The following is a 13002-nucleotide window of genomic DNA, read 5'->3' as shown; positions in this document are numbered from 1 at the left end:
ATCAATGATAATCTTAAGTAATCATTGGTAATCATGATTAATTTATAGTAATCACTAGAAATTGATTACTGGTAATCAGAGGTAATCAGTAAAGTAATCAAAAGTAACTTTTTTCAAAGGTGCGTAGTAATCATTGCTGTTGGAAACCCCTTGCCTTTGGGTTAAAACTACTCTAAAAAAAAATTTGCTGCCCGTTTGTATTGAAGATTTATTTGTGCTACTCTAATTATTTAACTAGCGGTGTATATGCATAAACAATCTCCAACACAGATGTTGGCCAGAAAGGACTTGCGTAATATCCATAAAGGAAATGGGATAGGACTCCTATGTTGTTCCCACGAAACGCAAGGGACAACAAAGTTCGACCATACTAGAGCCCCGCATGCACAGTAGGGGCAAGATGCCCAAAGCACTCCGTTCGCGACTGGCATGTTTTCACCCCTCCAACCATGCAGTCATCAGCACGGAGTTACACCTTGACTTAGGGGCTCCTGATTTGCCGACTCTCACGGCAGGGTCAGATCATGTGGCCTGATTTTTGCCTAAATGTACAATTCGGCACCAACCGCCAAAGGACACAACTGCAGAAACGTGTACACAGATCGATTGAGGGTCTCTTTCTCTGTGCTAATCCAGCAGAGAAAATAATCCTCCCTCGGTGTGCCCACATCCCGTAGCCACGCCCTCCGAAATACCGGCGTCGAACTGCATGATTAGGAAGCCGGAAACCACACGGTGAAAGTGTTCCACCTTCTCTGTCTGCGTACGACAACCAAGGTTGCGCACCACAAGGTACGCAACCTTGGCTGCCGTATCTTAGCCGGCACCACAAGTCAAGGTGTCATGCGATCCGTGCCGAGAAATGAAGGGTGCTGTGGAGTACCAGAGAGTACCTTACCGCATCATGCGGAGTCCGTGTACTTCCCGGGTGACATGAACGATATACTGTCTTCTGAGGATGCTCCGTGCGATAGTGCAGGCCCATCAACCATGTCAATATATGAACTGTAGGAAATGTCCTGCGAATTCGTTAATGCTATCAGAAATGACGTCCTAGACCTCACTTTGTGCAGCATTTCAATAGCTGAGAAAGTAAAAAGCTGACATGTCTTTGATGAACTTAATTTATCAGACCAAAGGTATAATATTTTTGATATCAAGGCAGACTCTCTAAAGAGAGAACAATACAGAAACCTGATGAAACATAACTGGCGTTCTTTCAGGGACCGTTTGGGTAACTCTCAGAACTTGTGTCATGTACTGTACGCGCACCAGTTGAACTGGACGTTGCAGTCAATACTTTACCCCTGGTAGAATGAAGGAGTTAGGCAGGCGTTGGGAAGTTAGGCGTCTATTCAACACGGCTAAGATCATGTTCAATTGGAAGGTCTAAAGGACATCACTCACCACATAAAACACAGAGCTTCGCAACGCCAAATGGAAGGCAAGAACCAAGTTTTGCGACAGCAGCCAGACTCTGCCTGAGGTTGCGCGGCTTCAAAAAGCGTTAGCCAAGGACCATAACAATGGCTTGGGGTAATTGAAAAGCGAGGATGGTAGTATATTGCTGTGACGCGACGCCACCGGGCAGCAGCAAGATAAGTTATCACGCGTTTTGTCAAAAGACTTGGTTCTACTTGCACGCCGATTGTTTACAGAGGCTTCAATGAGGCTCCTCAGTTCAGCTCTCAGCTCCTTTGAACCAATGAAGTCTCCAGTTCTGGATGGCATCCTACCCATCTTCTTACAATCTTTTCAGCGACCGCCACAGATGTTTTGTCGACAATATGCATACTATCGATAAAGCAGACGAATCAACTAGATTTGTTTATGATCCTGCCCGCTTGTTGATATCCGCTCGGTTCATAATAGCCTGTAGCGCTATCTTGAACAGCAAGTATGCACCATCACATAAATTCATTTGCAGGATTTGAATAAACTCGACAATCCACCGGAAAATCGCATGCAGTACTGCGCTTCATTCAGTGTAGGTTCAATCAGATTGATCAGCTCTCCGAAAAAGCCGTTTTCGTCCATGCTTTTACATAGCTCTTTACGGTCGATGGTATCATATGTAGCTTTGAAACCAACGAAAAAAATGTTTATGGAAACGCTTATCGTCCTTCAACGAAGTCGGCTTGATAAATTAGCACAAATCTGTTCGCAATCGGTGAGTGTCGGCGGAAAATGATTTAGGAAAGCACTTTGTAGACGACATTGAGAACTGTGATCGCACGATAGTTCCCATAGTCCGATCCCCTCACGATTGTCCATCAAGATACTGCCATTATCATCCTAATACCTTTAGGCTAGTGGAACCTTGGCGGGATACGTTCATTTTATTGTAAAACTTTTGTGTTTGCTGAGAACGAGGTAACTGCTCCAACTTCTCATACAGGGGAAGACAAAATTTTATTTTTTGAAACATCTTTTTTTCTACTTTTTGTTTTTCTCAAGCTGTGTTTCGTTTACAAAGCTCAAATGCTATAAAGGTTTTTTTTAACTCTTACCAACAAAGCAAAGAAAAAAAGGATTGAATGGTGGTTACGTTGGTTAGTTTCCGAGAAAAAGGTACATAAAATTCGAAAATCCTGCTTTTTCCATAACTAAAACTTGAAAAATTGTATTGGAATGATATACTCGCATAACAGTCCCATTTATATAGGAAACTCCATGAAAATGCTACTGTTATGCCAATAGCGGCAGTTATGCTTCAAACAAAAAGGAAACACACAAAAACAAACAATCTGAACTAACATTAAAAATCAGTGCTAAAACTTATGGATGATGCCTGAATCCCTTTGTTTCCATCTAGATGCTCTGAAGTACAATATACGACAGCTTATAAGTTTTAAGTCAGCCTTTCTGCTTGCCTGGCAGTATTGGCATTTTTGCTGTAATTATTAACTGCAGAATTTTGCACTTGAAAATGTAAACGAACGATGAACCTACTTCACTGACATAAAGAGATTATCTCTCCCATGCCATGAACTGTGCGATGCTCCCATTTCTGCTAAATTAAGCATCCTGTCCCGAGCATATGAAATCGTTCGGTAAATCCTTCGGTCGACCAGCATACTTTACTCGCTTATATCTCGGCATGTCAAACGACAGGCTGAACGAGAGCGTTTCCACGCTCACTACTAATTTACCACAATTTCCAGTCCCACGGATCCTTTTTGGGGTTGTACGAAATCCGAACGAGAGAAGGATTATATACCAGCCATAACGAACACATTATGGAAGCAGTATTTCCGTCACATCACACGACACGATGTGGTTTCTCTCAGCTGCTGCAGCCGGCAGTTAGGTTGGCCGGAAGATGCTCTTTGTCACATCCCACCGTAGTGATACGGCAAACAAAGCCGACGAGCTGAAGAGTGTTTGGGCAGATTAATGGGGGATATCATAAAAAAATAGGTTGAACAAAATCTGTCCAGTCAGACAGAAAGGGGATCTCCTCAACAAAGTGCAGGAAAGAGGATGTCATCGTTAATTTGTGAACGTTTCATCGATACCGGGAGGTAGATTAGAGCCGATTGTAAAATTGCATTAGCCATTAAACTGTTTAGATGTTTGAAAATCCTAGTTAGTGTTTAGGATTATGTTAGTACATAGAGAAGCTCATCTAATGGTCATGCAAGCATTTTTCGACTAGTTTTATTCGATATGACTCTAATTTTACTGATTACTGTAACTCTGAATTGTGAAATTCGTTATCAAAACAATAAGTTTACTTACAGTGCAAATCCAGCACGTAACTGCTTTCCTTTGGTTCCGCCAGCTGGGTGTTGGTTGCTTGGCAGGTAAATACCGAGTTCAGATCGGAACGCTGGATTGCCGGCCAGAGGAGCCGATTTTCGATTACGTCACCGGAGTTGTGTTCGTACTGTTCATCCACTAGGATGCCGTTGATAAGCCACTTGACCGATGGTTGGGGACGACCTGTGAAAATAAAAGACGGGTGGTATCAGTTAGCCTGAGTGCTATTGGTTTTTGTTTCGGTGTTGATACTGTTCATACACAAGATACTAAATTTAGTTTCAGCAAGGTTTATGATGCAATTCAAACCCCAAATTCGCCCATCAATAGTCTGTTCCCAAAAAAATTCCACAGTTGTGTACTGAGCTGCCTTTTTACCAGTGTCACTTTTATCTGTGTTAATTTGTATTTTCAGCCCATTAAGCGATGGCATCTGTTTTTTCGACCTATGGCCTAGTTACAGTGGAAGAACAGGTGGTTTTGCCGTTCTTTGAATAAAAAATAGTAGATTACTTACAGTCTTGAGAAAATAGTTATAACATATTAAAATTGTAATCAGTAAAGTATTTTTATTGGCGAAAGAAAAGGCAAATAGGCAGAATTTAGAAACCTGCTTAAAATACCGTCCCGTACCCTATAATCAATATTTCTGGTTAGGGAAAAACTGGTACGTTTTCGCAATGATTGTTATTATTATAAAATTTTACTTTTAACATGAATTATTGAAGCCACTTGAATAAATGCAACCCCACAGCATTCTACATGTACAATTTTCCCGGTAACCAACTACTAGTTTCAGTGCGATCGATTTTATACAGTAATCTGCGTTTTGTGTTTTGTTGGTTTGCGGTTTTGATAATTGAAATACAGCAGAAACAAGTGATAGAACATAGGACCAGAGTCACGCAAGCATTGTTGACAGTCGAATGAATAAATGCCGTTCCAGCTTTCCATTTGCCGATACACCGACACGTTTATTTTTAGAAACATACCAATGGATGGTGCTGGAATTAGTCAGCGATTTAAAGGTTTAAAAATGTTTTAATGGTTCGGTGGTCACGTACGTTACCAATAGCATATCAAAACTGTTGCAATGCAATGTAATGCAAAATTGAAAAAGACTCGTATATGGAAATGCTTTTTTTTAAACCGCTGTTACTTGCAGGCGCGCCGCTTTGACATTAATATGAGCTTAATTTGTTCGAAAAGCCAGCAGATATCAGATACAGCCAGTTAGCGAACTTTATACCCTTGATCGCAACGCTATATTCGAAGAAGCTTACAGGTTTCGGTCGACAGAATGAATGCCGTCTCGACTCGATTGTCTTGCTACACAAGAAGAGGTGAAAAAAAGAAGGAAAATCCATGCCCCACCACTTCTTTCCAGCTTGGCAATAAAAGAAGATGTTAATTACGATAACGATGCTAACCCAAGCTGCTCTCGGCCACATGGAATCCTTTTGGATTTTTTTTATCTGCAACACTGAACATAAGAATGGGAAACTGACTTTGCTCACCGTTGCGTTGCGTTGCTATCTGGTATTGGATGTAGAGAAGCGTGTTTCCATCTAGTGGGAAGGTGGATTTTTCTCATAGTCGGAATGTTTTCAAGATGTTCGCATTATCTATGTTTACAGTAAAAGTTAAACGTGATATGCTGTACAACAAAACTCTAGCAACAAGCAAATTCATTCAATATGCTATAATTTTATTTCATAAACATTAGAGTTCCATTGATTTATACAGGAACGTTTGAATTTTTAAACGGAACTTCATACAACTTCATGTTGATTTTCACGGAATGTCCACTGTGCAAAATTTCACCTCACTTCTTCTTCAGCAGCATAGAGCCGGGGTGGCTCGTGCTGTTTCAAGCACTCGTCTCCATTCAACTCGGTCTTGGGCCACTCGTCGCCAATTTCCTAATCGTCTCAGAAGTCGCAAATCGCATTCGACCTGGTCGAGCCATCGTGCACGTTGGGCCCCCTGTTCCTGGTGCCGGTGGGGTTGTTGAAGAGGACTATTTTCGTCGCACTGTCGTCCGGCATCCTTCCGACGTGTCCGGCCCACCGTAGCCTGCTAACTTTCGCTAGATGTACGATGGGAGTCTCCCCAAGCAGTGCCTGTAGCTCGTGATTCATACGTCTCCGCCACTCTCCGTTTTCAGTTTGTACTCCGCCAAATATCGTCCGCAGCACTTTCCGCTCGAACACGGCCTCCGTGAACAGCGTCACGGCTCCAAGTCCATAAAGAACTACCGGTCTAATAAGAGTTTTGTACATTGTTAGCTTCGTGCGGCGGCGTACGCTTCCTGATCGTAGCGTTTTACGAAGGGCAAAGTAGGCCCGATTTCCCGCTTGGAAGCGACGCTGGATCTCCTACCTAGCGCTGTTGTCCGCGGTCACCAGCGATCCCAAATACACGAACTCCTCTACCACTTCTAGTTCGTCGCCGTCAACGGTTACCGTCCGTGGGAGGCGCGCGTTTGTTTCCTTTGAGCCTCTTCCTTCCATGTAAGGGTAAGCGGGGCAAGACCGCCCGCCTAAGCAAAACCACATGTATAAAAAAAAGTTGTAGCTCAATTTCTAATTTATCTGCTTTAAATGAACAATTGATCTATTACCTACATATAAAAAATAAAAACATAAATATCTGTAATGATTTTCTATTTTTTATTGCGATTTGGAAACACGTCCAAAAAATAGAGTATTTTTTCCATGCGGGGTGAAACACGCCCACTAACGGGGTAAAACCGCCATAGCGTATAACTTTAACAATATTCAACCGATTTGAATGAAACTGGTGGCATTGGATTCATGAATTTATCTAATTTAAACAAATTGAATCAGTTTGCTATCAAACAATACATAGTTCCCCGAGATTCGCAAGTTCGAAAGAGTGTCCGGCAACCACTCGTATTGGAAGAATATCAGTAATATAGGTACCAACAGTCTTGAAATTGATACCGTGTAGTTTCCTTAGACAACAAGATGGATCGGGTTAGGCATCCTGGAGTCAATCTTTAAGGACTAGAGAGGATCTAAGATAAAATATAACAATATGGGTATTAAAGTTTCTGGAATTGATCCGGTAGGTCATTTTTTGACCTTTCAAATTGTTCTGATTGATAAAGCAGATACATATTACTTTTCCATTGCTAAGATAATTTGCTATATTTTCATAAAAAATATGTTTATTCCATGTTATTGGTTCCAAGAGGGAGGAATTATTAAAAAAGCTATATCCTAGAAAACAAGATAATGTCCATAGCGCCCGCAGGGAAAATTGGCGATTTAGATTTTTCTAAACAGTCCACCAGCTATAAACTAAGCACATTTAAATTGTTTTATGTAAATCTGAGATCCTTTGGTCCAAACTATGCAATTATTTTAAAAATCTCCTAATCGCACTAGCATTATACACGACGGTCTTGCGCCGTTCGTTGTGGGCGGTTTTACCCCCAAATGACCGATTAGCACATTTCACTATTTGTTTCAACAAAACTGCATGAACAGTTACCTAATTTAGGTACTGTCGGATGAAGACAGGATCAGAGAAGCGATGTGGGTTGGATTTACTGAAAGTTTTAACGTTTTGAAGAAAATAAACCCTAAGTTCTGCAAGAACAAAGTTATAAAAAACGAAACGATTATAACGAAAAATCTATTTTTATTTATTTCTCCGATAGTTTATACGATATTGCTGTACAAGGTATTGTAAAATATTGCGTACGCATTCAGTAATATGACTGTCATCAACATTTAACACCAATTTGAGCAAGGCCCTGTAAAACCATGGTGGGCGGTTTTACCCCGGCGGGCGTTGTTACCCCGTTTACCCTTATTTGGTCTTCGACGCATTTGTTTTTAGCCCAATTCTCCTAGACTCCGCTTTGAATCTGGCGTAGATTGCCTCCGCCGTCGCAAAGTTCCTGGCTATGATATCGAAGTCATCTGCAAAGCCTAGAAGTTTGCTACCTTTGGTAAAAATCGTGCCTCTCGTTTCGATGCCCGCTCGTCGGATCACCCCCTCAAGAGCGATGTTGAACAGCATGCAGGATAAACCGTCACCTTGTCTCAACCCTCGCCGCGTCTCGAAGGGACTCGAGAGTGTCCCAGACATGCGTACGAAACACATCAGTCGATCCAATGTAGCTCTGATCAGTCGCGTCAGTTTGTCCGGAAAACCGTATTCGTACATTATCTGCCATAGCTTGTCTCGATCCACTGGTGACAACCGGTGTAACAGGATCAGGGAGAGTACCTTGTAGGCGGTGTTTACCAGCGTTATACCACGATAGTTGCAGCAGTCTAGCCGATCACCCTTTTTGTAGATGGGACAAACCACTCCTTCCATCCATTCCTCCGATAGCTTTTCCTCCTCCCAAATGCTCGAAATAACCCAGTGTAGAGCCTTTGCTAGCATTTCTCCGCCATGTTTATAAAGCTCTGCCGGTAGGCGGTCCTTCCCAGCAGCTTTATTGGTCTTCAGCAGCCCGATTTCTCGTTTGACTTCTTGGAGATCAGGTGCTAGGACATTACTATCTTCCATGGGCGCTCCTAGGTTAATTTCCGTTCCGCCTCCTTCTGCAACTTCGCCATTGAGGTGTTCATCGAAGAACTGCTTCCATCTGTCGACTACCTCGCGCTCGTTTGTAATTAGATTCCTCCCTCGTTCCTAAACATGTCAGGTTTCGGTGTGTAGTCCTTCCGAGTTTGGTTCACCTTCTCATAAAACTTGCGCGTTTCATTAGCTCGGAATAGTTGCTCTAATTCTTCACGATCTCTGTGCTCCCTCTGGCGCTTTTTCCTCCTCAGGATCGTGGTCAGCTGGTTCCTAGCTCGTCGGTGTTTGGCCAGGTTCTCTCTAGTGGCAATACTAATTTTTCCAAGCAGTGTTTTCCCCTCCACCGCTTGTTGGCATTCCCCATCAAACCAATCATTTTGTGTACTTCGATGCTCAATACCTAGAGCCGCGGTAGCGGCCTCTCCGATGGCCGAGCGTATTCTGTCCCAATCGTCTTCGAAGTTTGAAGCACCTAACTCCTCGGAAGAAGCCAGTGCCTCATTCAGTACTCGCGCGTAGTTCTCGGCGGCTTGTGGGTTATCTAGCTGCCTGATATTCAGCCGAGGAGGGCGGCTTTGACGTGTCCGGTATACGGTGGACAGCTTTGAGCGCACATGTACTGCTACTAGGTAATAGTCAGAATCAATATCCGCACCCCGACGAGAGCGAACGTTCGTGATGTTAGAGAAAAAGCGGCCCTCTATGAGAACGTGGTCAATTTGGTTCATTGTACGTTGGTCAGGTGATCTCCAGGTGGCTTTGTGGATATCTTTGCGCGGGAAAAAGGTGTTTCGGATCACCAGGCCTCGGGAAGCTGCAAAGTTTATACATCGTTGGCCGTTATCGTTTGTGTCGGTGTGCAGGCTATGGGGTCCTACCACCGGTCTATACATCTCTTCCCTACCGACCTGGGCGTTCATATCCCCGATGACGATCTTGATGTCCCGTGACGAGCAGCTGTCGTACGTTGCCTCCAGTCTCGCGTAGAACGCTTCTTTCTCATCGTCGGGTCTACCTTCGTTGAAGAAACGGCCCTTTATCCTCAATACACACATTCTCTCGTTGATCGCCTTCCAATCTGTCACGATTTCATTATCCTAGTGCATTCTTCATAAAAATGCTCGCCATCGTAGTTTTGCAGGAAATATGTAGCAAAGGAGAGAAGGTTTTAAAGATCCATGGGGGAAATGCCCAATTTTACCAGATATGGATACCGTTTTACGGATATTGATGCTGACCATCGCCTAGTAGCAGGCACATATAGAGCTTAATGCTGTCAGGCGTATACCAAACACGTCAAAGTCCTCCTCGGTTGAACATCAGACAGTTAGACAACCAGTAATCTGCCGAGAATCACCGGCGAAAACTAGATGAGGTACTGCCTTCTTTCGAGGAGTTGGGTGCTTCAAACCGCGAAGGTGGCTGAAGCAGAATACGCTTGGCCATCGGACAGCACTACATGAACCGTCCCGGAGTACAAAATTATTGGTTTGATAGGGAATGCCAACAAGCGGTTGAGAGAAAAAATATTGCTTGGAAAAATTATCTGAGCCTTGCCACTAGAGAAAACTTGGTCAAATACCTACGAGCAAGGAACCAGTTGACCACGATCCTAAGCGAGCTTATGACTCGCGCAAGTTTTATGAGAAAGTGAACCCAGCTCGTAGCTACACACCGAAACCTGACATGTGTAGGGACTAGGGAGGGAATCTAATCACAAACGAGCGTAAAGTGGTCGACATGTGTAAGCAGTTTTTCGATGAGCATCTGGATTACCCAATGGAAGTTTACCTAGGATTGCCTACAAATGATAACAGTGTGCCGGCTCCCAATCTCGAAGAGATCCGGCGAGAAATCGGTAAGCTGAAAAATAATAGAGCCGCCGGATAGACCAATTTCCAGCAGAACACCACAAAAATGGCCAAGTACCGCTAGCATCGACACTTGCGCATTTCGGGGACACTCTCGAGTCCTTTTGAATTGCGCAGAGGGTTGCGGCAAGGGTATGGACTGTCCTGCATGTTATTCAATATCGCTTTTGAAGGTGTGATCCGGCGAGTGGACATTGAAATGAGAGGAACGATCGTCAGCAAGAGTAGCCAGTTCATAGCCTTTGCAGACGACCTCGACATTACTAGAAATCTTGGAACGGCGGAGGCAATCTACGTCAGACTAAAAACGGAGGCTAAATAGAAGGATAATGTTACAAATCAATGCGTCGAAAACCGTGCCAACGTTGTCAAACGTTGCCAATAATCCATAGATATCGATTTCTTCTTTCATGTAACTTTTGTTGTTTTCGGGTACAGTAGGGTGTTCGCCTAAATCTAAGTCACTATCCCGCTGGAGGTGCTGCCATCTTATAGTGGGCAGGAGCCAAAATTGTGTACCCTAGCGGGCATCAGGTGAAGGTATCAATAAGAGGTAGTGGACAAAGGTGGCAGATTTACACATGTTCACCCTTTTGTCAGTCTCCACGTTGCTATAGATCTTATTATTTCTTTAGCAATCCAGTTGACGGCGCAAAAACAACATTGTTACTGATTACACAGCTATTCATCGCTGAAAGCAAGCGAAAAAAGTATCTGACATATGGGTAAGTTAAAGTGATCCTAATCGGATTGTAAGCTTTATTGCCGAAAACAGACAGTCCACCCGACTTGTGTGGCTCCATTCGTGAGAAAGATTTCATCGCAGACTGGATGTATGCAAACGAGCGAATATTGCACAACTAGGTATAACTTCGGATTACAGTTTAAATGATTATTTATTGTAGGATCTACATGTAAATTACTAACGGAAGTCGATAGCATCATATTTGGGTTCAGGAGTTAAACCCCGGATTTTATGCAAAGTTAGCTTGTAGAATTTACTGTCACCGCCTTGTTTTCTTTGAAATTCAATTAATTAGTTATTTGTATTATTTTAATGATTGTTGAAATACTGTCAATTAGCAGTTTCGTAACACATTTTATGAACAATATTTTCATTGATATATTACAGTTTTTGCATTCAAAACTGGACACTCTAAAGGTACGTAATGGCATATAACAGTGTGTTTAGGGTTCAATTGTTTCGGGTTTCTAGGTGCACCCTATCCTTAAACAAAAAAGTGCACCGAAGACACCGAAAGAGTTCAATCTCAATTACACAACTTAAAATCGCAGTTTTGTCAACAATTGAGCACTTGAAAGTTTCAATTTTAAATCCAAACAGCAATAAAGTATTGAATTATGCTAATATCAGACACAGCAACATAATCATTACTCATTGAGCTTCTTGAAACAGGATTTTCCTATTCCCGTTTTGCCATGATAAGATCTCAGTGAAAAGTCATGTAATATCTTTTATCTCGTATATTGGAGATACTTTCCACCACCCTTTGCCAATCCGTTTTGCACAGGGTTCGCCCAAAAAGTACTCAATTTTTGCTTAACATGACAAATCTAGGTACAACGACGATACACAGAAGAGAATTGACTATTACACAGTACATTGATAACACCGCATCGCATTGTGCCACCCAGCAGCGTGCTGGATATATGTGTGTGCTGTATCCTTTCTGCGATTGGTGCTGGAACACAAATATTGGGTCTACCCGGAGATCCGGCTTCATGGCGAATAAATTTTATGATTAAATGTGGCAAATTGGGCACAAATCGTGCGTTAGTTTGTGCGGGCCGAGAGGAGAAAAAAATGATGAGAACCGGTATTTCTGGTCACAGTGCGTCCCAACGTTTGACGAGCCGGTGGTTTGAGGTCAGAGAATGCGGGGGATGGAAGGAGATGACACTGACTGGTTTGACAAGGGTGATTATCATGTCAATACCCACAGCAGTGACAACCCGCACACATGTTGTCGCTGGTTGGGGTAGAACATTGTTGTCGAAGCTACGTGATTTTCAAGGCTTATCAGCAAATTTATTTGTATATGGAAATGGAAATGTAAATTGACATATCTGTCCTCGGTGAGTTGCACGTAGCAAATGGGATGCAGAACGGTTTTTTTATTCGGGAATGTTTATCGGTGAAATAGGAGAGGGAAGTGAAAAATGAGAAATAAAATGGAAAATGCAATTTGAGAGGAACTTTGTGTGTTTGGCATGCAAAGTAAATTCAGTTTTACCTTTCATGTTGTATTATCATGAAATACAGGCAAAAAATGACAGGCACTCTGTAAATTAAACATCTAATTTTATTGGCTGAGCGTATTTCTAAATTTAATAACTGGATTATTATTAATCGGTCTGCACTGATAACATGTACCAAAAACGGCAAAAGGCAATAGACAAAATGCATAATAAAAAGGTGATCGATTAAAAAACACATGCTACCCTACTAGCACAGTTGTTACAAATCAGTTGTGGTAACCGATTTATGACTAATTTTAGTCTTAATTAAGTTTATGCAACCATAAGTGCGAAAAATGTGTTGCTTGGGTAGGAAATCATAAATACTTTAACTATTTCCTTTTGTTTTGTGATTGCTGTCTTTTGTTTGTTGCTAATTAGGTTCATATTATCAGTGCATGCATATTTAACCCGGACATTAATTAACCCGGATAAAATTAGATTAATCCGGATAAAATTAGATATTTCGCAGTCATGTTAGAAAACGGATTAACATAAAATTCTTTGCATAAGAAGGACGGTTAAAATGTTGTACTATACGTAC

At 42.3% G+C, this 13002-nt stretch overlaps 1 protein-coding gene across 1 annotated transcript in view; it reads right to left on the bottom strand.

The window, feature by feature from the left end:
- The window catches only part of LOC128740314 (uncharacterized), a 465117-nt gene that overhangs the window by 82688 nt on the left and 369427 nt on the right, over positions 1–13002 (bottom strand). The window contains exon 7 of the mRNA XM_053835852.1: positions 3742–3945. Coding sequence (XP_053691827.1) covers positions 3742–3945 — 204 coding nt within the window. The remainder of the gene's footprint in view (positions 1–3741; positions 3946–13002) is intronic.

This window comes from Sabethes cyaneus, chromosome 3 (genome assembly GCF_943734655.1).
Source record: "Sabethes cyaneus chromosome 3, idSabCyanKW18_F2, whole genome shotgun sequence".
In the NCBI taxonomy this organism is placed as follows: Eukaryota; Metazoa; Arthropoda; class Insecta; order Diptera; family Culicidae; genus Sabethes; species Sabethes cyaneus.
The sequence above is the reverse complement of the archived record's forward strand: the minus strand, read 5'-3'. Positions and strand labels throughout refer to the sequence as shown.